Source organism: Salvelinus fontinalis, chromosome 21, assembly GCF_029448725.1.
Source record: "Salvelinus fontinalis isolate EN_2023a chromosome 21, ASM2944872v1, whole genome shotgun sequence".
In the NCBI taxonomy this organism is placed as follows: Eukaryota; Metazoa; Chordata; class Actinopteri; order Salmoniformes; family Salmonidae; genus Salvelinus; species Salvelinus fontinalis.
The window spans coordinates 6,606,413-6,634,296 of record NC_074685.1 but is presented as its reverse complement, the minus strand read 5'-3'; the positions used below and the strand labels follow the sequence as shown (position 1 = coordinate 6,634,296).

The window sequence follows — 27,884 nt, the reverse complement described above, 5'->3', positions numbered from 1 at the left end:
AGGCCTCCTTGCTCGCACACGCTTTTTCAGTTCTGGAAACAAATTTTCTATAGGATTGAGGTCAGGGCTTTGTGATGGCCACTCCAATACCTTTACTTTGTTGTCCTTAAGCCATAACTTTGGAAGTATGCTTGGGGTCATTGTCCATTTGGAAGACCCATTTGCGACCAAGCTTTAACTTCCTGACTGATGTCTTGAGATGTTGCTTCAATATAACCACATAATTTTCCATCCTCATGAAGCCATCTATTTTGTGCAGTGCAGTCCCTACTGCAGCAAAGCACCACCACAACATGATGCTGCCACCCCCGTGCTTCATGGTTGGGATGATGTTCTTCGGCTTGCAAGCCTCCCCCTGTCACAGCCGTTTAAAGGAGGGGCCCAAGGTGCAGCGTTTTGAGTGTACATACTTATTTATTTACCGATGTCGCCAACAAAAACAATAAATATCACAACGACACGTGACACCAACGTAGTGCATCCAGGCAACTAACAAGGACAACTACCCACAAAACCAACTTGGAAAATGGCAACCTAAACAGGCTCCCCAATCAGAGACAATGAAAAAACGCTCTCTGATTGGGAACCCATCCAGGCCACCATCAACCTAATTACCCCTAGACAATACAAAATCCCCATAGATAACAAAAACCCTAGACAAGACAAAACCCCTAGACAATACAAAACTAAACAAACCACCCTTGTCACACCCTGACCTAACCAAATAATAAATAAAGCAAATATAACTCAAGTCAGGGCGTGACACCCTCTTTTTCCTCCAAACATAACGATGGTCATTATGGCCAAGCAGTTCTATTTTTGTTTCATCAGCAGAGGACATTTCTCCAAAAAGTACGATCTTCGGCCCCATGCGCAGTTGCAAACCGTAGTCTGACTTTTTTATGGTGTCTTCTTCCTTTGCTTAGCGGCCTTTCAGGTTATGTTGATTTAGGACTCGTTTTACTGTGGATATAGATACTTTTGTACCTGTTTCCTCCAGCATCTTCACAAGGTCCTTTGCTGTTGTTCTGTGATTGAGTTGCACTTTTCGCACCAAAGTACGTTCATCTCTAGGAGACAGAGCGCGTCTCCTTCCTGAGCAGTATGGCGGCTGCGTGGTCCCATGGTGTTTATACTTGCGTACTATTGTTTGTACAGATGAACGTGGTACCTTCAGGCATTTGGAAATTACTCCCAAGGATGAAACAGACTTCTGGAGGTCTACAATTTTTTTTCTGAGGTCTTGGCTGATTTCTTTTGTAACGGCTTTCCTCCTCCTCTTCATCTGAACAGGGATTTGACCAAAACGCAGCGTGTGAATATGACATAATGAATTTATTTAAAGACGAAGACGAACACGAAAAACACTTGGAAAATTACAAAACAAATAAACGACGTAGACAGACCTGGACGACGAACTTACATGAAACACGAAGAACGCATGAACAGGGAAAACTGACTACATAAAAGTACGAACAGACAAACAAACCGAAAACAGTCCCGTGTGGCGCAACGACATACACAGACACAGGAGACAACCACCCACAACAAACAGTGTGAAAACACCTACCTTAATATGACTCTCAATCAGAGGAAATGAAAACCACCTGCCTCTAATTGAGAGCCATATCAGGTCGCCCTTTAAACCAACATAGAAACAGAAAACATAGACTGCCCATCCAAACTCACGTCCTGACCAACTAACACATACAAAACTAACAGAAAACAGGTCAGGAACGTGACATACATCCACAGGTACACCTCCAATTGACTCAAATTATATCAATTAGCCTATCAGAAACTTCTAAAGTCATGAAGTCATTTTCTGGAATTTTCCAAGCTGTTTAAAGGCACCGTCAACTTAGTATATGTAAACTTCTGACCCACTGGAATTTTCATACAGTGAATGATAAGTGAAATAATCTGTTTGTAAACAATTGTAGATGTCCTAACCGACTTGCCTAAACTATAGTTTGTTCACAAGAAATTTGTGGAGTCGTTGAAAAACTAGTTTTAATGACTCCGACATAAGTGTATGTAAACTTCTGACTCCAACTGTAACTGTCTGTTACTGTACATGCGATATGCTTTGTGGACTTCACTGGACAGAGGTTGCTATCCGGTTTTGTGATGAAACAAAGGTGTGGTTGAATTTATTCTGCCACTGTGTCTTATTGTCCCGGCCTTTAGGCCTACAGTATACATCACAGTCACAAGGAATATGAATTAACAGGTTGTAGAGCAAACAGTGCAATTATCAAAACACATAGGTTGTAATATGGCTTGGCTTCCCCAGTCATTTTACTCCCGCACCGCTACAGAGTAGTAGTAGTATTACTAGTGAGTAGGCAGGATCTCACACCATGTCAGAAACAATACTTCATTGTCATGCTTTTTCCTTAAAAACACTGAGAGTTCCCACCAGGATAACTAAATTTAGACCAGTGAGCAGGGGGATGTTGATGGTAAATACTGCTGAACACTGCCCTGCTGTGTGTGTAAGATAGAGAGAGGGGGGGGGGGGGGGGGGGGGGGTCGTTGACCCAACCAAATCACGAGAAAACTAAATATAATTACTTCACACATTGGATAGAATTAACAAGATAACAGCGCAAACTAGAGTGTTATTTAGCCCTAAACAGACCTGGCTCTCAAGAGAAGACAGGCTATGTGCAAACTGCCCACAAAATGAGGTGGAAACTGAGCTGCACTTCCTAACCTCCAGCCAAATATATTACCATATTAAAGACATATATTTCCATCAGATTACACAGACCCACAATTATTTCAAAAACAAATCCAATTTTGATAAACTCCCATATCTACTGGGTGAAATACCACAGTGTGCCATCACAGCAGCAAGATGTGTGACCTGTTGCCACAAGAAAAGGGCAACCATGCAAGAACAAACACCATTATAAATTCAACCCATATTTATGTTTATTTATTTTCCCTTTTGTACTTTAACTATTTGCACACTGTTACAACACTGTATATAGACATAATATAACATGTCTCAATTCCTTTTGAATTTTTGTGAGTGTAATGTCTACTGTTAATTTTATGTTGTTTATTTCACTTTTGTTTATCAATTTCACTTGCTTTGGCAATGTAAACAGGGGCAGAGAGAGGGGAAAAGAGTGCGATGGAGAGTGAGTTCTGTTTAGGTTAAGAGTACAGTTCTAAGGCAACGTCCCTTTGATGTTTTAGGTAAATAAACCCTTATATATCTGTTCCCAGGAGAGGAGTCAGAGAATAGGGGTATTACTGAGTGGTCAACTCTGAGTACCCATCAAGTACTGAGTACTTCCTCTTTGTGTCACAACTAGAACAATAATAATTTACTCATTTTTTTTTTTATACAACATTTACTCATTGAGTCCTACTGACTTAGTGAGTCACAGCTCTTCCTCGCTGTGTAGCCACATGGGTTGTATCAGACAGGCTACCGTTGTGCAGCACCATACACAGTCTCTATCCACATGGCAATCTCTCTCAATTCAATTCAAGGGACTTTATTTATTATTCTCTCTCTCTCTCTCTCTCTCTCTCTCTCTCTCTCTCTCTCTCTCTCTCTCTCTCTCTCTCTCTCTCTCTCTCTCTCGCTCTCTTATTGTTCTAGTTCTCTCTCTCTCTCTCTCTCTCTCTCTCTCTCTCTCTCTCTCTCTCTCTCTCTCTCTCTCTCTCTCTCTCTCTCTCTCTCTCTCTCTCAATTCAAGGAGCTTTATTGGCATGGGAAACATATGTTAACATTGCCATAGCAAGTGAAGTAGATAATATACAAAAGTGAAATAAACAAAAAAAATGAACAGTAAACATTACACTCATAGAAGTTCCAAAATAATCAAAACATCACAAATGTCATATTGTATATATACAGTGTTGTAACAATGTACACATGGTTAAAGTACATAAGGGAAAATAAATAAACATAAATATCTGTTTTATTTACAATGGTGTTTGTTCTTCACTGGTTGACCTTTTCTTGTGGCAACAGGTCACAAATCTTGCTGCTGTGATGGCACATTGTGGTATTTCACCCAGTAGATATGGGAGTTTATCAGAATTGGCTTTGTTTTTGAATTCTTTGTGGATCTGTGTAATCTGAGGGAAATATGTGTCTCTAATATGGTCATACATTTGGCAGGCAGTTTCTCTCTCTCAGCTCTTCCATTGTGATGATACAGCCCCCTCTACTCTACTTGTCAGATAACGGCCAAAGCCCTTCCTAGATCTGCTGGTTTAGGACTGGTGTTAGACTACCACTCTGTGGCCATAACAAACAACTACAACTTGACACAGTTCTGACAAATGTCATTCACTGAGGTCTCAAGATGACAGACAACTAGGCTATTGTTTGTTTTGTACTCGACAATAATGTCAAATAAATGCAGTATTTTTCATGTATCTCTCTGGCTTTAGGCTATATTTATAGAGATTGTTTGTTGTATAGTGCTTTTCTTGTGTTTATCTGCTACAATTACGAACAAAGCACTCTTTTTTAGATTTTTGAGATTCCAATTTCTTGTTTTTAATATGGCCTATTTGCCTATATGTTTTCATTAAGCTATAAGTGTCTTGAAAATGCAATCTAAAAATGCACAATAGCTTACACTTTTCCAATGCTATGTCATTCATCTGTTTCTAATCAGGTCAAGTCTGTAATCTAATAAAACATAACTACTATTTTAGTGACTGCGCACACTGTAGCCCATCGTGAACGCGGGCGCGCGACCTTATCCAGCTGTTTTTGCAACCAAGATGACGAGCAACACCAGGTACAAGAGCCGAGCACTCAGATCAGGTAGGCCTACGCGCACTTCTCCAGCTGATCGCCAATCAGTTAATGGCACATTGATAATGATTTGTAACATATAATTATTAATAAAGAGAACTGTGCTTTATCTATTTGCTATAACCTTTTATTTTTTCTCTACGCTCACGCGCCCATCGCTATGACTCGATGCGGCTCCATCTCCGTCTTTAATCTGCCCCACCGGGTCTCTCGTGCTGCCGTTGCCGCCTCCAATGGAATATAACTCCAACGGATACCGTTTCCATTAACAGAGGATGGAAGAGAGGTAACCGTTTATAACAGCTCTATCGGCCCATGACTACTCTGTCTGTGTGGCATGTGCATGGTAAATACTGCAAAGTGCGGTTCGAATTTCATTATCTATTCATAATCTAGTCATGTACAAATTAAGCATTAATCGAAATTGTATTACCACATCTGAAATTAGATTGAATCAATTCAGAAAGAGAGGAATATTTCCTCCTATATGGCACCTTTGAAGCAATTACTACCCTATTATGAATGACCGCATTACGCCTGCATAGTGCGGTTTATCTTTTGTATGATGTTTTATGTTTCATCGCGGCAGCGAGCGGGAGCTGCAGCCAATTGCTGCACTAGAGAACATAAAGACCATATCTGCTCCGTGACCCCAATTAGGACAGGCACCATGTATTGTTCGATCTTTTCACAGACAGACACACACACACACACACACACAGACACACACACACACACACACACACACGCACGCACGCACGCACGCACGCACGCACACACACACACACACACAGTTTTATTGTGTTGTCTGTTTGATTACCAGGGGTGTGAGCCCAGGGGTGGTCTGCTCATTCATTCCAGCTGTGCACAGATCACAGAGACAGGTGTCTCTATAGATTTCTCTACGGGTCTCCACCAGGCTGCTAAGGGGAAGACGGCTCATAATAATGTCTGGAACAGAGTAAATGGAATGGCATAAAACACAAAGAAACCATGTATTTGATACAATTCCGCTCCAGCCATTACCACAAGCCCGGACTCCCCAATGAAGGTGCCACCAAGCTTCTGTGATCTCCACCTCGGTGGCTGTCTGCTTACCTCCTGCTGTCTGCTAAGGTGTTCACTGCTCATCTTACAGCTCTCTAGTACAGGGTTGGCAGTCCTCCAAGCTCCCAAAGAGAACCGGAATGTGCAGGATTTACTCAATTCTTTAAACACCAAATTGGCCACTGTAATTTTTGATCCTCGTTAGCTGTCTCCATAGCAACCCCTGCAATTACGATTGTCTTTCAGCACTGCCAGAGGGGATACAGTAGCATGAAATCAAAGAGACGGATGGGCTTTCTCTCTTCCAATCTCTCCCTCTCTATCCCTATGCTCTCTCTCCTCCCAATCTCTATCCACATTATCTTTGTTTCCCCTCTCTACACCCCCTCTCTCCCCCTGGCCGAGCTCTCCTGCTGCTCCCATAAGGAGTTGGCCTACTACTAGATGCTTACATCCTGTATAATATCATAGATGTTGCACTACACTGCAGTACCCAGTCACACTCCTCCACTCTCTCTCTCTCTCTGTCTCTCTCTGTCTCTCTCTCTCTCTCTCTCTCTCTCTCTCTCTCTCTCTCTCTCTCTCTCTCTCTCTCTCTCAATTCAATTCAATTCAATTCAATTCAATTCAATGGGCTTTATTGGCAGTGGAAACATATGTTAACATTGCCAAAGCAAGTGAGGTCGATAATATACAAAAGTGAAATAAACTAAAAATGAACAGTAAACATTACACTCACAGAAGTTCCAACAAAGACATTACAAATGTCTTATTATGTTTAAATACAGTGTTGTAACAATGTACAAATGGTTAAAGTACAAATGGGAAAATAAATATGTGTTGTATTAACAATGGTGTTTCTTCACTGGTTGACCTTTTCTTGTGGCAACAGGTCACACATATTGCTGCTGTGATGTAACACTGTGGTATTTCACCCAGTAGGTATGGGAGTTTATCAAAATCGTGTTTGTTTTCAAATTCTTTGTGGATCTGTGTAATCTGAGGGAAATATGTGTCTCTAATATGGTCATACATTTGGCAGGAGGTTAGGAAGTGCAGCTCAGTTTCCACCTCATTTTGTGGGCAGTGTGCACATAGCCTGTCTTCTCTTGAGAGCCAGGTCTGCCTATGGCGGCATTTCTCAATAGTAAGGCTATGGTCACTGAGTCTATACATAGTCAAAGCTTTCCTTTAGTTTGGGTCAGTCACAGTGGTCAGGTATTCTGCCGCTGTGTACTCTCTGTTTAGGGCCAAATAGCATTCTAGTTTGCTCAGTTTTTTTGTTAATTCTTTCCAATGTGTCAAGTAATTATCATTTAGTTTTCTCATGATTTGGTTGGGTCTAATTGTGTTGCTGTCCTGGGGCTCTGTGGGGTCTGTTTGTGTTTGTGAACAGAGCCCCAGGACCAGCTTGCTTAGGGGACTCTTCTCCAGGTTCATCTCTCTGTAGGTGATGGCTTTGTTATGGAAGGTTTGGGAATCGCTTCCTTTTAGATGTTTGTAGAATTTAACATCTCTTTTCTGGATTTTGATAATTAGCGGGTATTGGCCTAATTCTGCTCTGCATGCATTATTTGGTGTTCTACGTCTCTCTCTCTCTCTCTCTCTCTCTCTCTCTCTCTCTCTCTCTCTCTCTCTCCTCTCTCTCTCTCTCTCTCTCTCTCTCTCTCTCTCTCCCTCTCTCTCTCCCCTCTCCTCTCCTCTCTCTCTCTCTCTCTCTCTCTCTCTCTCTCTCTCTCTCTCACTCTCTCTCTCTCCTCTCTCTCTCTCTCTCTCTCCTCTCTCTCTCTCTCTCTCTCTCTCTCTCTCTCTCTCTCTCCCTCTCTCTCTCTCTCTCTCTCTGTGTCTCTCTCTCCCTATCTCTCTCAGACAAGTCATTTCCTTTGATATTTCACATGAACCCTCTGCCACATGATGCAGCCCTTTATGTAACAAGAAGTCAAAGGTACAAATAGTCTCACAGAGCTTAATGTGTGCTCAGATCTGTTGTAATATTTCAGCGGAGCGCAGTGACATATGAAATGTTAACATGTAAGAAGCAGGACACGCACACGCACACGCACACACGCACCACACAGCAAGAGCAGCATCACCTCAGGACATCCAGTCTTTGTTCTGGAAGATTCCATAGTAGATGAGCTAATGAAACTGCTGGCTGAGCTGTATCAGGCTATATCTCCTACAGTCCTGACAACAGGAATCAATCTTTCAACTCTCCTCATTCCTCCCTTCTTCATCCCTCCATCACTGCCCCTCACCCCTGTCACCCTCATCCTCTCCTCCCCACCTCCTCTCCCCTTCTCCCAACTCTGTCCTCCAGCAGGATTTCCGTGTTAATAGGGCATTCCCAGAATTCCTGTCATGTTTTATTGAAGGAGAGCTGTGATGGGAGGCAGAGGGAGAGAGAGAGAGAGAGCATGCCCTCAGGACCTGTACTGCACTGTTGCAGCCCTTCACAGTCCTGGTGTGTGTGTGTGGTGGGTGGGTGTTTCAAGATTGACCTGCTTCTAATGCACATGTGTTTATACCTGTGTGTGTGTTTCCTCCAGGAGAAGGAGTATGTGGGGTTTGCCACCCTCCCCAACCAGGTCCACAGGAAGTCAGTCAAGAAGGGGTTTGACTTCACCCTCATGGTGGCAGGCAAGAGATGCACAATCACACTCCCACAGTGTGTTGATTGATGCTTTTGACTGATGCTGACTGATGTATGTGTTGGGTATGTGGGTGTGTGTATGTGTTGTAGGAGAGTCTGGTCTGGGTAAATCTACTCTGGTCAACAGCCTTTTCCTCACAGACCTGCACAAGGACAGGAAACTACTCAATGCTGAGGGTGAGTTCAGTTGTTGCTGTTCCTCTCAGAGTGTATCACACAGTGTAGAACACATAGTGGATGTTGTCTTGGATCTCTCTCTCTCTCTCTCTCTCTCTCTCTCTCTCTCTCTCTCTCTCTCTCTCTCTCTCTCTCTCTCTCTCTCTCTCTCTCCTTCATTCCAGAGCGTATCAGTCAGACAGTGGAGATCACTAAGCACACGGTGGACATAGAGGAAAAAGGAGTTAAACTGAAACTGACCATCGTAGACACACCAGGGTTTGGAGACGCAGTCAACAACACTGAGTGGTGAGTGTGTGTGTGTTGTGTGTGTGCATGTATGTGTGTGTGCTGTGTGCGTGTTGTAGCTGGAGGGGTATCACATACAATATGATCACATACAGTACCAGTCAAAAGTTTGGACACACCTACTCATTCAAGGGTTTTTCTTTATTTTTACTATTTACTACATTGTAGAATAATAATGAAGACATCAAAACTATGAAATAACACATATAGAATCATGTAGTAACCAAAAAAGTGCAAAACAAATTAAACTAAATTTTAGATTTTAGATTCTTCAAAGTGGCCACCCTTTGTCTTGATGACAGCTTTGCACACTCTTGGCATTCTCTCAACCAGCTTCATGAGGAATGCTTTTCCAACAGTCTTGATGGAGTTCCCACATATGCTGAGCACTTGTTGGCTGCTTTTCCTTCACGTTGCGGTCCAACTCATCCCAAATCATCTCAATTAGGTTGAGGTCGGGTGATTGGGGAGGCCAGGTCATCTGATGCAGCTCTCCATCACTATCCTTCTTGGTCAAATAGCCCTTACAAAGCCTGGAGGTGTGTTGGGTCATTGTCCTGTTGAAAAACAAATGATAGTTCAACTAAGCACAACCCAGATGAAATGACCTATAGCTGCAGAATGCTGTGGTAGCCATGCTGGTTAAGTGTGCCTTGAATTCCAAAGAAATCACGACAGTGTCACCAGCAAAGCACCCCCACACCATCACACCTCCTCCTCCATGCTTCACGGTGGGAATCACACATCCGGAGATCATAGGTTCACATACTCTGTGTCTCACAAAGACACGGCAGTTGGAACCAAAAATCTCACATTTGGACTTAAGGACAGATTTCCACCAGTCTAATGTCCATTGCTTATGTTTCTTGGCCCAAGCAAGTCTCTTCTTCTTATCGGTGTCATTTAGTAGTGGTTTCTTTGCAGCAATGCGACCATGAAGGCCTGATTCACTCAGTCTCCTCTGAATGGTTGATGTTGTGATGTGTCTGTTACTTGAACTCTGTGAAGCATTTATTTGGGCTGCAATTTCTGAGGCAGGTAATTCTGCAGCAGAGGTAACTCTGGGTCTTCCATTCCTGTGGCGGTCCTCATGAGAGCCAGTTTCATCATAGCGCTTTATGGTTTTTGTGACTGCACTTGAAGAAACGTTCAAAGTTCTTGAAATTTTCCGAATTGATTGACCTTCATGTCTTAAAGTAATGATGGACTGTCATTTCTCTTTGCTTTTTTGAGCTGTTCTTGCCATAATATGGACTTGGTCTTTTACCAAATAGGGTTATCTTCTGTATACCCCCCCTACCTTGTCACAAAACAACTGATTGGCTCAAATACATTAAGAAGGGAAGAAATTCCACAAATTAACTTTTAGCAGGGCACACCTGTTAATGGAAATTGATTCCAGATGACTAGCTCATGAAGCTGGTTGAGAGAATGCCAAAAGTATGCAAAGCTGTCATCAAGGCAAAGGGGGGCTACTTTGAAGAATCTCAAATATAAAATATATATTTTTGGTTACTACATAATTCCATATGTGTTATTTCATAGTTTTGATGTCTTCACTATTATTCTACAATGTAGAAAATAGTAAAAATAAAGAAATATCCTTGAATGAGAAGGTGTCCAAACTTTTGACTGGTACTGTACATCTAGCAGTGGTATTGACATTTTGCTGTGCGCATGTGTGTGTGTGTGTGTGTGTGTGTGTGTGTGTGTGTTACAGTTGGAGGCCAATCACAGATTACATTGACCAGCAGTTTGAGCAGTACTTCAGAGATGAGAGTGGACTGAACAGGAAGAATATCCAGGACAACAGAGTCCACTGCTGCCTCTACTTCATACCACCCTTTGGACACGGGTAACACACACACTCGCACACACTCGCGCACACACGCACGCACGCACGCACGCACGCACGCACGCACGCACGCACGCACGCACGCACGCACGCACGCACACACACACACACACACACACACACACACACACACACACACACACACACACACACACACACACACACACACACACACTAAGCCCTGGCGTGTATCTCTCTACAGGCTTCGTCCAGTCGATATAGAGTTTATGAAGGCCCTGCAGGACAAGGTCAACGTGGTTCCTCTCATCTCTAAATCTGACTGCCTTACTCCCAATGAGATCAGGAAACTTAAAGACCGGGTGAGACAGATTACAATGACATGAATAAGCTGTGACTATATACATACTGTACTGACTGATACTATGTACATACTGACTGGTACTGTGTACATACTGACTGGTACTGTGTATTTTCTGACTGGTACTGTGTACATACTGACTGGTACTGTGTACATACCAGTGGTGTAAAGTACTTAAGTAAAAATACTTTCAAGTACTACTTAAGTAGTTTTTTGGGGTATCTGTACTTTACTTTACTATTTATATTTTTGGCAATGTTTACTTTTACTTCACTACATTCATAAAGAAAATAATGTACTTTTTACTCAATACATTTTCCCTGACACCCAAAAGTACTCGTTACATTTTGACAGGAAAATGGTCCAATTCACACACTTATCAAGAAAACATCCCTGCTCATCCCTACTGCCTCTGATCTGGCAGACTCACTAAACACAAATGCTTAGTTTGTAAATTATTTCTAAGTGTTGGAGTGTGTCCCTGGCTAACTGTCAATAAAAAAAATACAAGAAAATTGTGCCATCTGGTTTGCTTAATATAAGGAATTTGAAATTATATATATATTTTTACTTTTGATACTTAAGTACATTTTAGCAACTCCATTTACTTTTAATACTTAAGGAAATGTAAAATCAAATACTTTTAGACTTTTACTCAAGTAGTATTTTACTGGTTGACTTTCACTTTTACTTGAGTAATTTTCTATTAAGGTATCTTTACTTTTACTCAAGTATGACAATTGAGTACTTTTTCCACCACTGGTACATACTGACTGGTACTGTGTACATACTGACTGGTACTGTGTTCATTCTGACTGGTACTGTGTACATACTGACTGGTACTGTGTTCATTCTGACTGGTACTGTGTACATACTGACTGGTACTGTGTTCATTCTGACTGGTACTGTGTATATACTGACTGGTACTGTGTACATACTGACTGATTGTAAGGACCGATGACGGAGATGAGAAGCCGGTATGGGGAGTCAACATTTAATCTTTAAACAGACAAGGACCAAGACAGGAACAGTGTCAGCACAGGTGATTGAGTACAGGTGAGTCCAATAATCGCTGATGCGCGTGACGGGGGAAGGCAGGTGTGCGTAATGATGGTGGCAGGAGTGTGCAATGCTGGGGAGCCTGGCGCCCTCGAGTGCCAGGGGGGAAGAGCGGAAGCAGGCTTAACACTGGTAATGTGTACATACTGACTGGTACTATGTCATACTGACTGGTACTGTGTACATACTGACTGGTACTGTGTACATACTGACTGGTACTGTGTACATACTGACTGGTACTGTGTACATACTGACTGATACTGTGTACATACTGACTGGTACTGTGTACATACTGACTGGTACTGTGTACATACTGACTGGTACTGTGTACATACTGACTGGTACTGTGTACATACTGACTGGTACTGTGTACATACTGACTGGTACTGTGTACATACTGACTGATACTGTGTACATACTGACTGGTACTGTGTACATACTGACTGGTACTGTGTACATACTGACTGGTACTGTGTACATACTGACTGATTACTGTGTACATACTGACTGGTACTGTGTACATACTGACTGGTACTGTGTACATACTGACTGATACTGTGTACATACTGACTGGTACTGTGTACATACTGACTGGTACTGTGTACATACTGACTGGTACTGTGTACATACTGACTGGTACTGTGTACATACTGACTGATACTGTGTACATACTGACTGGTACTGTGTACATACTGACTGGTACTGTGTACATACTGACTGGTACTGTGTACATACTGACTGGTACTGTGTACATACTGACTGGTACTGTGTACATACTGACTGGTACTGTGTACATACTGACTGGTACTGTGTACATACTGACTGATACTGTGTACATACTGACTGGTACTGTGTACATACTGACTGGTACTGTGTACATACTGACTGGTACTGTGTACATACTGACTGGTACTGTGTACATACTGACTGGTACTGTGATAGTATTGTGTTTGTTCCTGACTCTGCTCCTCATGATCTCTCTCCCCAGGTTTGTGAAGAGATTGATCATCTTGAGATAAAGATGTGACTGGAGCTGCGGCGGTCATTACATTTTGTCAGCCAGTGATTGTTTTGTGAATAACTGCCTGTGTCACAGTAATTGAGCGTTAATTAACATAAACACATTTAGCATCTCCTGGCTTCCACACAGCCTACAAGCCACTGATGCAGACCTCTAGAACATCTACAAAATAACTTTCAAAAGCAATGAGGCTGATGCAACAGCTCAGAACGTTTAGCTTAAAATGTTGATAAACTATTAGGCTATTTCTTCACATTATAAGCGCAGCAATACGCTATAGGCTATATGCGCAAACGTTGCAAAATGCAATTAATTAGCGGGAAAACACCATTCTCAAAAGTAACCGCAATTGCGATTATTCATATAATGCTTTATTATAAAGGTGAAAATTATCTTCCCCAAACTTGAGACTCACGCGCTGCTTATATATGCCAGTTAGACTCTACACCCCTTGTAAAGTGGATTAATGTGCTTAATTTTAAGAAGTTATTTGGACACTTTAGTTGTGATACAAACCTTATCAAAACATATAGGCCTATGGGCTAGGCTACATGAGGTGTGCGACTATGATTAGAAAAAGTTTGGGGAAAAAGGCATGTGCTATTTCTTGCCTTATTGCACAAGCTGGGCATCAAGTGATAATACATCATTCACAAGTGACAGGATAATATTGTCACCCATCAGACTATTCTTGATTTAATCTTGTCTTTACATATACTAAATAATATATGTGTGAAATTTGTTTTGATTTAGAAGGGACCATTATCATGCACCTGTATTGAAACAGGGGCAGCGGGAAAGAATGTCATCTATGCACTTAAATAGCGAATGGACTACGCTTTTCCTTGTGGTTTATTTTCATGCCCAGCCAGGTAAGTTGTAAAGAGAAGCAATGTGCTTAATATTAGGGAAGTTGAGAAATAAATATAGTAGGCCTAGCCTATAGAAAGCTGATGGGATTCTCCTTTTTTTAGTAGAGTCCATCAAAACAATGTTTTCTCTCGCAATTGCATATCCTATAGAAATGTTGTGCAACATGAGCTCATGGGCTTTCATGAAGTATTTGATTAGATTTTCAATCACATTTGCATTGATGTCAGAGTGATTAGAGGGACAATAGAGTGCTGAGTACCGGGCAGTTAGCAAGTTTGGTAGACTACTATTGACCATCAACAGCATCAGAGCTTGGAGATGCCTAGTTACCGTGGTTAAACGTTCACTTGGAATTTGACTGCAGTCATGACTCGTGACCGCTGGTGTGGTGGTAATACGGCCACCGTAACAGCCCTAGATGTAACTCTAAAGGCTGGTTTATACGTTGTCTATCAACATGTCTGTAGACAATTAGAATGCGACAAGTGTCGCTGGTGAAAAGCACATTTAATTTATACTGAAATGGAATATCTGTAGACCGTCGCTGCGACTGTCGGTTTCCTTGTGGCAGACAGAAGAATAAAAGTTCTGGTCGTGGTTACCTGACTGAGCCAGCAACGAGACAGTGCCCAAGTTCTAACATTCTCAGATAGATTGGCCTGCTTTTATTCCATCACACTCTTTCATTAGCTCACCATTAACTTGTAAATATTTTCCTGTAATAATTATCTTAAGTTAAGATGTTGTCATCTCTGATATGGTCATTATTTGAACTGGCTAGGCAGCTAACGTTAGCTAGCTAACAAGCTAGAAACAAGCCAAAACATTGTTTAGAAAGTTGCTTTTAGTTTCCTGGTTTCCAGTGGCAATTTTAGCATGTAAATCTTGGTGGGGGAAAATCAACATGCTGTTTTAGATGTATGCCAGCAAAGCCACAACACAACACTAAACAATACATTAATTGCACTGTAACGGTGACAACCAGTGCCCACAAACTGTTTGGGCCTACATAAAGCAGTCCCAACAGCAGAGCTTTCTTTTCAGCACCATGGAGTGAATCCCTACCACTGCTACACCTGCCTATCAGCGGAGCCTTGTCTGGCAGCGAACTTCATTCAGCCTCATTTGCTGACTTTTTAAAACCATAGCTGATATGGTTGACTTGCTTAAACAAATGTGGTTTCTACTGACTCCTTTTGGATTTGTGTGAGTCGATAAGAACCGCATTGGCCTTCAATAATAACGAACGCCAAAATGAGTTTTGACTTTTGAACCATACACAAACATTATTACATTTATGTTCAGTAAATGTATAATGTTTATTCTTATATCATTAACACTTAGCTGTAAGTATAACAAAGTGCAAGCAAACGAGCTGCGACAAGGTAGGCTTGTTCGTTCAGCCCTTTCAAAATAGACACAGACAGAAATTCAGATAGATGTTAGTCCAGACAAATTCAGAAAGATTTTTAGGCCTTCATTTGACTTTTCTTTATGTCACCACAGAGAGAGAGAGAGAGAGAGAGAGAGAGAGAGAGAGAGAGAGAGAGAGAGAGAGAGAGAGAGAGAGAGAGAGAGAGAGAGAGCGACAAGGTTAGCCTACTATTTGAAGTATTTTATCAGGCCTATGTGGTCTAAAAAGTAAGTAAATACAATCAGGAGGATCCACTTTTATAGACAATATACCGACGCACAGACAGCGCATTGCACAAACTAAACAACCCTCGCAATATCAATTGGAATTACATGGGTCGATCACTGAACTTCTTGTTGAAAATAAATATTTGAATGGGAAGAGACTGTCACTGGTAAACATGGTTACAGACCAAACAACATTATATAGTGTCCCCTCCTCATAGTTACATACCCAACAACATTATATAGTATCCCCTCCTCTTGAAGAAAAGCACATGAGCTAATTTATGCAGCAGCATACAAGATATTTATTCCGTTGTTGTGCTGTGCTCACTTGAACAGGTGCGACGGTCCTTGTGGGCAAATTTTGTCATCAAAGGTGCTTTCAAGACAACTGGGAACTCTGAAAAAAACAAGGTGGAATCATGATGTTAGTGATCTTCAGGTCGGAGCTCTAGAAAGAAGCCTGAGTTCCCGGCTTGGGATTCCGAGTTTGATGACCGTTCAAAACGTATTTTCCCAGTAGGACCTAGTTTTTTTCCGAGTTCATGGTTGTCTTGAACTCAATGAAGTCTGAGATTTCCCAGTTCCAAGTTTCCAGTTGTTTTGAACGTGGCAGAAGTCATGCTGGATTGACAGCATGGCCAATGTATTCAACCTTTTCTGGCCCATGGTGTTGCGAGTGAATGCTTATAATTTTAAGCTTAGAAAAGAGACAATTTCAGACAGATGTTTTAAATCCTTGAACCCAGTCTTGGATCACATACCTTCTCCACTGAATAGCAGGCAGAGGAAGTGAAATAGTGATTGCTTTGCAACGCTTGTAGTTAGCCACTGATTCCTTCCAAACCACTCATGGTTGAATTTGCGATTTCTGATGTTGTGTAATGTTTATGTCCAATGGGCGATGAGCACCGATACCTTTTTATCTGTAATTTATCTTCATATGATAAGGGTTAAAAAAGATTTGCCAGTAGATTGTTGACGTGATTCATGATGATGACTGCTTGTCTAGCTTGCTAGCTAAGATTTTGAAAGTAACATGATCAGTCCAATCAAAGCTACGGTAGATATAACGTGATTTGACATCATTTTATCTGTGTCCAATGACCTTGAGCCTTCTTGGATGTGCACCTGTAATGGAAATCTATGTCAGCACCTAAGGGGGCTTGAACTACCTAGCTCTCCCTGCAGATTCTGCGGGGCTCACCTGCCCCTGAATTCCGGGTCGCCACTGCTGGTTTACTAGATTGACATATACTAAATTCATTTTTAAACTGATGGGTTTATTGGTGTTAAAATACACCAGTTATGCTATTTTGACCACCTGTCTGTCGTTTTTTGTGTATATAGTTTTTCATAACGACAAGTTTGATATTGGACGACAATATAATGTTCATGATGTCACTGCGACAACTGTCTACAGACATGTCTATCGACGAAGTATAAACCAGCCTTAACTCTCCTTGTCTGTGTGTGTGTGTGTGTGTGTGTGTGTGTGTGTGTGTGTGTGTGTGTGTGTGTGTGTGTGTGTGTGTGTGTGTGTGTGTGTGTGTGTGTGTGTGTGTGTGTGTGTGTGTGTGTGCGCGTGTCTGTGCGTGTGTCTGTGCGTGTGTCTGTGCAAGTACCGTTTGTGCACACGTGTGTGTGTAGGTCCGTGAGGAGATAGATACGTTTGGGATAAAGGTGTACCAGTTCCCAGACTGCGACTCTGATGAGGATGAGGAGGCCAAACAGAAGGACAGAGAACTCAAGGTGAGACTAAAACACATGATCACACCGTTGACTGACTTATTTTATTTTAATCTACATCCCTAACATTTCCAAGAAAGTTTCTTAAGCTAATTAGCTAAATTATTATTATTGCAGTTCCACAATTTTTTTTAATTGAATAACTTTTTTGGGGTTTGTGCATGTGCCTATCTGTGCTGCCGTCATTGTGTGCGTGTGTCCGTGTGTGTGTGTGTGGTAAATGCGTGCTGACACCTGTGTGTGTGTGTGTGTGTGTGTGTGTTAGGAGAGCACTCCGTTTGCTGTGATTGGCAGTAACATGGTGGTGGAGACCAGAGGTCAGAAAGTCAGAGGGAGACTCTACCCCTGGGGTATCGTAGAGGGTAGGTGCATGGGAGTTGGGTGTGTATGTTAACATTTATGTGTAAATGTGTGTATACACATATTAATGTGTGTGTGTATTAACATAACATATCTGTATGTGTGTCTGCAGTGGAGAATCAGTCTCACTGTGACTTTGTGAAGCTGAGGACCATGCTGATCAGGACCCACATGCATGACCTGAAGGACATCACCTGTGACTGTCACTATGAGAACTACAGGGCTCATTGTATACACACCATGACCAGGTACAGGCTCTCTTTCTTTCTTTCTTTCTTTCTTTCTTTCTTTCTTTCTTTCTTTCTTTCTTTCTTTCTCTCTCTCTCTCTCTCTCTCTCTCTCTCTCTCTCTCTCTCTCTCTCTCTCTCTCTCTCTCTCTCTCTCTTTGGAGTGCATGCTGGGAAGTGAGTCGTCAAGCAGGAGTGTTTGTGAGAGCGACTGGATTTCTTTTCATTCTATTGGGTTTTGGTATGTAAATATATATATATTGATTAGTTGGTTTAAAGATAATTGTTCTAATTATTAATTAACAAGTAGAGGGGTGGTGGGATAGTTTGAGGTTGTTTGTTTTCGCGAGGGCACAACCAGCTGGTTGAGGCTGGTTGAAATGTCCACTCGTGAGAATTTGGAGTATGAAAAACTTAGTCGGCGCAATGGAATTAAGATTTTGGCAGAGGTTGGATGTTCAGTGGAAGAATGTGTTTTAGCGGTAGGTAGTATGATTGGGTATGATAGCATTAAATCAGCCTCAAGGATGAATAGCGCAGTAGTGATATTCTTAGATTCTATTGGAAAAGTGAATACGATGGTGGAGAACGGTGTTGTTTTGAGGGAGACACAGACGAAGGTATTTCCACTTATGAATCCGGCTAAGAAGGTTATATTGTCTAACGTACCACCATTTGTTAGAGATGAAGTGTTGGAGAGAGAATTATCGCGTCATGGTCAAATTGTATCTACAATAAAGAAAGTTCTTTTTGGATGCAAATCTCCGTTGCTGAAACATGTCGTGTCTCATAGGAGGCAAGTGTATATGATCTTAAAAAAGGACGTTGATGAACTGAATTTAGCGTTCAGTTTTAAGATTGATGGATTTGATTATGTGTTTTACGCTTCTACTGAATCAATGAAATGTTTTGGGTGTGGAAGAGAGGGGCATTTGGTGCGTAGTTGTCCTGAGAAGGAGCGCGCAGAGCCCGGTAGTAGTTATAGTGATGGTACAGATAATGCATTTACGCAAAGAGATGAAACTGCTAAAAGTACGGGGGAAGGAAGAAGGTGGGCAGATGTGGTTGGAAAAGGGGGAGAGGAAGGCAGTGTGGATACGGGGACAATTGTGGTGGATCAGAACAAGGAGGGAGGGGAAGCAGTCTGTGAGATTGCGACTGCCGTTGCTGAGGTGGTGTTGGAAAGTGAAATTGGAGATAAAGAGGAAATTGAAATAACAGGAAAGGAAGAAGCTGTTTTCAAAGTACCGAGAAGTAAGAGAAAGAATGTAGGGGGGGGTGAAGGGTCTAATTCTAAGAGGAAGGTAAAGATTGATAAGTTAGTTGAAGATGAAAAGGTTGAAGAGTTGGGGGAGTTTTCCTCTGGGGAAGAGAGCGGGAGTGAGTCATCTGACGCGTCGCAACAAAATAGTGAGATAATTGGGGAGGAAGGAAGGTATGGAATTAAGAAGGTACGCCAATTTCTGAAGTTGACAAAAGGGAAGAAATATATGCAGGATTACAATATAACTGATTTTTTCCCTGAAAGTGAATTGTTTATTGAATCAGCAAAGTTTTTGATGTCAAAAATAACAGGGGGAGGTTTGACAAGCCCTGAAATTGCTAGACTTAAGAAGGTGGTCACGAGAGTGATTAGTGATGTAAATTCTAAAGAAAATGAAAGGGTTTAGTTGCAGTTTTAACCCCTGTAAAGAGATGGGATATCTGTATTTTCCTCTGTATATTTTTTTCATTCATGAGCAGTTTTAAGATTTCTTCTTTAAACATAAATGGTGGAAGAGATGTTAAAAAAAGAGCGATAGTGTATGAGTTAATTAGGGGAAAGGGAAGTGACATAAATTTTCTACAAGAAACACATAGTAATTTGGAAAATGAAGTTATGTGGAAAAAGGAGTGGGGGGGGACAGTGGTGTGTAGTCATAAAAATTCTAAAAGTGGGGGTGTGGCTATATTGTTCTCAAGGGGGTTTTTGCCTTTGTCTTATGAGGTTGAAGAGGTAGTTGAGGGGAGGTTATTAAAAGTTAGAGCAAGGTATGAAAACATCACTATGTGTCTGATAAATGTCTATGCCCCAGTGGTGGCAGTTGAGAGGGTATGTTTTTTAGAGACATTATCAAATACCATTGAGAAATGTAACAATGAAGATTATTTATTTATTGCTGGGGATTTTAACTGCACAGTCAGTGATTTAGATAGAAATCATCAAGAACCTCATATAGCCTCAAGGACCTTTTTAAAACGCCTCATTGTAACGCATGAATTGTGTGATATTTGGCGGAGACAAAATGGAGGCACAAGGCAGTACACCTGGGCGCATGTGAGAGAGAACATCATCTCTATGGCAAGGTTAGATAGGTTTTATTGTTTTGAGCATCAATCTCAGGTCTGTAAATCAAGTGTGATAACCCCAGTGGGATTTTCTGATCATTGTTTAATAACAGAGGTGGTGTTCATTAATAATGTAAAACCCAAAAGCGCATACTGGCATTTTAATATAACTTTATTGAGTGATGCTCACTTCAGGAAATGTTTTTGTTTTTTCTGGGAGAGGTGGAGGTCTCAAAAGGACAGTTTTGTATCCATTCAACAGTGGTGGGATATAGGGAAAATCCAGATTCAACAATTTTGTAATCAATACACGAGGAATGTCACCAAGGATATCATCAGATCAATGAAAGCCCTAGAGTTTGAAATAGTGGAACTCATGACGTTGGTTGAGACCACAGGAGATTGGGGCCATACGCAGGCACTCAAGAAAAAAAAAGTTGAATTGGCAGACCTGCTGGGTATCAGAGCACAGGGGGCATTGGTGAGAAGTAAGTTTCAGGGAATATCTGAAATGGATGCCTCATCCAAATTTTTCTTTGGTTTAGAGAAAAAGAATGGACAAAGAAAAATTATTCATTGTCTCAAATCAGCTGTTGGACAAGAGCTCACTAGCCCTAGTGAAATTAGAAAGAGGGCAGTAGAGTTCTATGCTGAGCTCTACAAGTGTGAGTACATAGAGGATAAAACAGTGACACAGAAGTTCCTTGATGGGCTCCCAAAGGTGGATGCAGAAGCTCAGGTTGAGCTTGAGCAACCATTGTCTTTGCAGGAGTTATACTCTGCATTAAAAGGCATGGAAAATGGAAGGGCACCAGGCTTTGATGGGCTTCCCGTTGACTTTTTTAAGTCTTTTTGGACTATGTTGGGAGAAGATTGGCTGGCAGTGGTTAATGATAGTTTAACCGGAGGGTTACTACCATTAAGCTGCAGAAGGGCTGTCCTCACCCTACTGCCCAAAAAGGGAGACCCTAGGGAGGTGAAAAACTGGAGGCCGGTGGCTTTATTGTGCACTGATTATAAGATCCTGTCCAAGGCTTTGTCCAACAGGCTGAGGGAGGTGATGGGGCAAATCATACATACGGACCAGTCCTACTGTGTTCCTGGCAGGCAGATAGGGGATAACATTTCTCTGATTCGTGACTTTTTGGACATCTCTAGGGCTATTGGGGTGGATGCAGGTCTAATTTCAATTGATCAGGAAAAGGCATTTGACCGAGTTGAACATCAATATTTATGGCATACGCTTGAGGCGTTTGGGTTCAGCTCTGGTTTTATTGACATGATAAAGGTGATATATGGTGACATTGAAAGTGTATTGAAAGTTAACGGTGGTTTGAGTGCTCCTTTTAAAGTGTGTAGAGGTATTAGGCAGGGATGTTCTTTATCAGGGATGCTGTATGCCATTGCTATAGAGCCACTACTAAATAGCATTAGAAGTCGCATTGAAGGGGTGTACCTTTCCAAGGATATTCCTCCTATTCGTCTTTCAGCCTATGCTGATGATGTAGTTGTTTTAGTGAAAAATCAAGCGGAGGTGGATAGTTTGAGTCTAATGGTTGATCGGTTTAGGGGAATATCCTCGGCAAAAGTAAATTGGGAAAAGAGTTGTGCATTACAGATTGGAGAATGGTCTGGAGGGATCATGGCTTTGCCAGGGGGATTGGAATGGTGTAAGGGAGGGTTTAAGTATCTTGGAGTGTACTTAGGAGATGAGGGGATTATGGAAAGAAATTGGATTGGGGTGGTTGAAATGGTGGAAGGGAGGATGAGGAGATGGCGTTGGTTGTTATCTCGAATGTCATATAGGGGGAGAACTATTATAGTTAACAATGTGATTGCCTCTGCATTATGGCATCGGTTGGCAGTTTTAGAACCACCTTCTGGTCTTCTGGCTAAGATACAGGCAATTATGGTAGATTTTTTTTGGGATAAATATCACTGGGTTCCACAAAGTGTTTTGTATTTGTCAAAAGAGGAGGGGGGACAAGGTCTGGTACATCTTGCTAGTAGGGCTGCTGCTTTCCGTTTTCAGTTTATTCAAAGGTTGCTTTATGGACAGGAAAATGTGGTGTGGAGGGGGGTAGCAGGCCTTGTGTTACAGAGGGTTGGAGGTTTAGGTTTAAAGAAGGCTTTATTTCTGGTTGATAGTAGCCAGATTTCTAGGGAGGGAGTACCTCCATTTTACAGAGGTCTGCTCAGAGTGTGGAGCATAATGAAGGTGTCCAGACGAACTTCAGCGGAGTCAGTGCATTGGCTGTTGGAGGAACCTCTGGTGTTTGGGGCAAGACTGGATTGTACAACTGCAGCTGTTCCACATTTCTCCAAGATTCTGGTGAAGGGAAAAATAATCACCTTAAGACAGTTAATGGCAATGGCTGGGCCCGACTTAATGGATGGAAGTCGGTTGGCTGAACATTTGGGGGTGAGGTCGGAAAGGATTGTTGGACAAATGCTGGGAAGCTGCAGGAAAGCTCTGTCAGCGGAAGAGTGGGGAATGCTTAATAGCCACAAGAAGAAGGAACAAGATGAAGACGTCTCATTTCCAAGATTAGGGATTACACCAAATATCACAGAGTCAGAGAGAAAGGGTATATTGTTGGATTTGAGAGGGTTGGAGGAGGTGGGTTTGGATGAGGTGAATGGGAAGGATTTGTATAGGGGGTGTGTTAAGGTGTTAAACAAAGAGAAATTGAAAAATAGAAAAGACACTCCATGGAGGGTAAAATTGGGAATTGATGACAAGGTAAAGCCAGCATGGAGAGCACTGTACAAACCACCGTTACAAAAGGGTACTGGTGATATGCAATGGAGGGTGTTACATGGCATTATTGCAGTTAATGCTTTTGTATCTGTCATTAATTCAGATGTTAGAGATGGATGTCCTTTTTGTAATATAAGAGAAACCATTTTTCACTGTTTTATGGAGTGTGAGAGGATAAAACCTTTATTGGAAATACTGGAATCATTGTTTAGAGCTGTAGGTGAGATTTTTAATAACAATGTTTTTATTTTGGGGTTTCAATATAGTAAGCAACAGAAAAGAAAATGTCAAATGTTAAATTTTATTTTGGGACAAGCTAAGATGTCAATTTTTTTGAGTAGGAAACATAAAATAGAAACGGGATATGAGAAGGATATAAGATGTGTTTTTAAAGGATTAGTGAAAGCAAGAATAAAAGTGGATTTTGAGTTTTTCTCAGCTGTAAAAGATCTCCCATTGTTTGAGGAGAAGTGGGCATATGAAGGAGCGCTTTGTTTTGTAGAGGAGGGGAAATTATTTTTTTGTTGAGGAAATAAGTTGAATGTATATGTTCTTTTGTATTTTTATTTTATTTATTTTGTGTAGGAATTATATTCATTGTTTCATTTCTGAAAAGGCAGTGTGTCATTATTTATGTTAACAATTGAGTAGAAAATAAAGGTTTTATAAAAACTCAAAACTCTCTCTCTCTCTCTCTCTCTCTCTCTCTCTCTCTCTCTCTCTCCTCTCTCCCTGTCTCTCTCTCTCTCTCTCTCTCTCTCTCTCTCTCTCTCTCTCTCTCTATCTCTCACTCTGTTTGTGTGTGTGTGTGTGTGCACGGTGTATGTTCGTGCACGTGTGTGTTTGTGTGTGTGTGTATCAGAGCTAACCCTCCTGTTTCTCTATTCCAGTAAAATGAATACAGATAACCGTGTGGAGAGCCCAATCCCCATCCTACCCTTGTCCACCCCAGACGTGGAGACAGAGAAACTCATCAAGATGAAGGACGAGGAGGTAATGGATAGTTAATTATATATTCATATGATAATTACATTTATATGATAATGATATGATAGTGGATTGCATTGATATAGTGCTATATAGTCACATATCAGTATACATTGTGTGGGGCAAGTATCCACATTGCATATCTTATTTTCTTTCCTCTCTCTATACCTCTGTCTTTTCACTCACTCAATCTCTCTCTCCCTCTCTTCCTCCCCCCTCTATTTCTCTCTCTGTCTCTCCCCCCCCCCCTCTCTCTCTGTCTCTCTCTGTCTCTCCCTCTTTTCCTTTTCTCTCTCTTTCTCTTTCTCTCTCTCTCTCTCTCTCTCTCTCTCTCTCTCTCTCTCTCTCTCTCTCTCTCTCTCTCTCTCTCTCTCTCTCTCTCTCTCTCTCTCTAGTTGAGGAGGATGCAGGAGATGCTTCAGAAGATGCAGCAGCAGATGCAGCATGAGCAGGACCTGTGAGCCCTGGCCCCTAACCTCTCACTCCTGACCTCTCACCTCTCTCTTCTCACCTAATGATATGTGGAAGGAGTAACACAGGGTCAATCACGTGCTGGCCAATCACACTGCCACCTCACTCCAACTGAAACAGTACAATTCTATCTGGATGTTCTGTAATATTATACTCTCTTCTCAATAATGTGCAACCCTAACAGAGACACTGGGCACAGAGTAAAACCAACACCAAACACTCTCCAAACCATGGACATTATGGATGGGCCACACACCCTACACTGGAGAAACACTTTTAAACAGGGACAAACATTTTGTCAACGATTTGTTGGAGGTGTTAAAACCCCTCAAAAACGATGCTTTGTTGGATGCAGTCAGAAGCTAAGACTATAGCCAAGCTTTATAGCATTATAGTAGATTTGCACCTTAGATTGCAGTTGGTGTACAAGCCTGTTTTTGTATTTAAGGGAAGTAGTTTAGTACTGAATTAGACTGTTTATGATTATTGTTGAATATGTATTTTGCACTCTACTGGCTCACACAGTTAGAATGTGGGTCAGATTAATTTATTCTGTTTATAACATTATTCATGTTGAGTTCTGGGTTATTTATTCACATTTAAATGTGTGTATGAGAGAGAAAGAGAGAGAAAGTGAAGAGTGATTACAGTACGTGTGTGTGCATGTGTGTGTGTATATATTTTTGTGTGTGAGAGAGAAAGAGAGTGTCTTTAAGTCAGCATTGACATAGAGACAGACCACAGTGTCATTTCCTGTCCAACAAAAGTTGTGAGGCAAATCAAAGTTTTGAGAGATTCTCAATCCTTCTTGTCCCTTTGCTCCGTTGACAGACTGAGGCTTTCTAAAGCATAGCTTCTGTCTCTGAGGGTGCACTTATTGAACAAGGGCAACGTGTTGCAGCACAATCAATATTCTGAGAGTCTACTGAAGATTCTAGGAGATAAACACATTAGATCAAATTAAAATGAAATAAAAATGAGTAGATTAGATTACATCCTGGAAAATACTGTGTGTGCGTGTGTGTGTGTGTGTGTGTGTGTGTGTGTGTGTGTGTGTGTGTGTGTGTGTGTGTGTGTGTGTGTGTGTGTGTGTGTGTGTGTGTGTGTGTGTGTGTGTGTGTGTGTGTGTACCTGTGTGCACCTGTGTGCACCTGTGTGTTAATGTGGTGCTGATTAGCCTGTATGATGGTCCATCCTGTTGTAGTACGTAACATAGATGAATAGATATCTCAGCATGGTCAAGGTTGTGTCCACACAGACACAGTGATGTCTCACACTGGTCCATATCACTCAATAAAAGCCCACTGTTCTACCTTTGATGCTAGCTGTTATTACAGTGTGTGTGTGTGTGTGTGTGTGTGTGTGTGTGTGTGTGTGTGTGTGTGTGTGTGTGTGTGTGTGTGTGTGTGTGTGTGTGTGTGTGTGTGTGTGTGTGTGTGTGTGTGTGTGTGTGTGTGTGTGTGTGTGTGTGTGTGTGTGTGTGTGTGTTTTCTCCCTGATATGTGGCTGTGCCGTGTGCAATCACAACAAATAGTCTCATCATAGGTCAGTTTTGTTCAGTGCTGGTAAATTACAGTCAGATACTCTACTACATCATCATAACACATAGCTACTTTGGAAAGTGAAGCTATTTATCCCCAGTCACACCCCCTCTGGATGAAATTTACCATAGACACTGATCTAAGGTCATCCATATATTTCCCCCCTCTAATGGTTAAGGTTAGGATTTGGTGAGGGTAAACTGATTTGAGATCTGTGCCAAAGGACTGCTTTGTGTTCTTGTATGAGGAAGACGTGACGAGGCCTGTTGACGGGTCCCCCATGATGGGCAAAAACATGCCTCACGTATGGCTGACCAAAATCAAGGAAACGTTTAACCAGTCTGGTTTTTCTTGGGTTGACAGTAAGAGACAGAGACAGTATCTTGTTTCCTTGTTCCGTGATAGGTCCTGGGAATGGGACAATACATTTTCCTAGTGCTCTCTCAGACCAACACAGACCAAGACACTGAGACTTACACAGATTTACTGAAACCACATTTCTGGGTTTTACCAAAATTCAGAGAAAAATGAAGGCAAAGTCTGAATCTCTCCCATGTCTTATTCGACTAGTAGCCTACTTTTTACTCCCTCATCTATGTTTAATATAACACACATACATTAATTATTAATTTAGGTTGCCTATCCTGATGTGACGTTTGCTCTATAGAAAGTATTTGACTCTGATATGTGTCACAGAAACTATTTGACTCTGATGTGTGCCACAGAAAGTATTTGACTCTGATGTGTGCCACAGAAAGTATTTGACTCTGATGTGTGCCACAGAAAGTATTTGACTCTAGCCACAAAATTAAGGAAATTAGAGGGGGGGGGGGGATTTCGGCAAGGACATTCTATCTTGGGACTTTAATGAATTTTGGCAAAGAGATGTATTTATAGACTAATACACTGAAAACTGCAGACATTACTAGTGCCTCCCCAATGATCAAACCACCATAAAACGCAGCCTAACGTGATCAGAAATCTCTACTAGCAAGCAAGTAGCAGAAAGGAAGAATTGAGTGCGTGGGGGGGGGGGGGGGGGGGGGGGGGGGGGGGGGTTCGGCACAACACAGGTACAGGCAGAAAAAGGAGAGGAATCGGTGTCGATGTTTCGTAAGAAGAAAAAGCACCCCTTGAACCCGATGATCTCCTCCTCACAGCCCGACCTCCTCTTCTTGGACTTGCAGGAGCTGCTCCTCTGTGGCAAAGAGGACCACAGCTTCAGACCTCTATGCCACATACAGGAGGGCTAAAAGACGAATCAGCCCGACACACAGAGAGTCGACGGCGGTTCAGGCAGCCTGAAGCCCACGTTGGTACATTCCCACCACAAGAGCTCTTTGCTGGGGTTGGTGTGCCTGGGGAGGCTGGTTGCGAAACCTTGCAGCTAGACGGTAGTGACAGCGATGAAGGGGAGACACAGCCACAGCTGAATAAAACTGATCTGCAGGTAAGAAATGGGATCAATGAAACAGAGAGAGACTAGACTATAGTAGTCTATCATTATTATCCCCGATGGAGTAGATGTCTTTGCAGCATGTAGCCTGTAGACATCATGTAGACTAGGTTAGTAAAGGGTTCCAACATATTATAGATAGGCTATATGTTATAGCTGTAATACTCCTCATCAATGGATAATAATATGCTGGTGTAAAATAGCACCAGCAACATCAGAGGAAGTTACATTTGATTTAATGGTCATATGATTCACCTATTTGTGTGTGCATGTGTGTGC

At 41.8% G+C, this 27,884-nt stretch overlaps 1 protein-coding gene across 2 annotated transcripts; it reads left to right on the top strand.

Moving 5' to 3' along the window:
- Window positions 1–4,746: 4,746 nt before the first annotated feature.
- On the top strand, window positions 4,747–25,925 carry LOC129818093 (septin-5-like). 2 transcript variants are annotated; one of them, XM_055873656.1, is made up of 12 exons: window positions 4,747–4,804; window positions 5,068–5,081; window positions 8,392–8,482; window positions 8,586–8,672; window positions 8,837–8,960; window positions 10,681–10,815; window positions 11,018–11,135; window positions 17,376–17,477; window positions 17,740–17,836; window positions 17,947–18,082; window positions 24,041–24,143; window positions 24,533–25,925. In XM_055873656.1, exons 1-12 carry the CDS (start codon window positions 4,762–4,764, stop codon window positions 24,596–24,598), a joined length of 1,116 nt encoding a protein of 371 aa, XP_055729631.1. In that variant the 5' UTR covers window positions 4,747–4,761; the 3' UTR covers window positions 24,599–25,925. The 2 variants fall into 2 exon arrangements, with proteins under 2 accessions (XP_055729631.1, XP_055729632.1); XM_055873657.1 differs by lacking the exons at window positions 4,747–4,804; window positions 5,068–5,081 and adding an exon at window positions 5,118–5,141.
- Window positions 25,926–27,884: the final 1,959 nt, after the last annotated feature.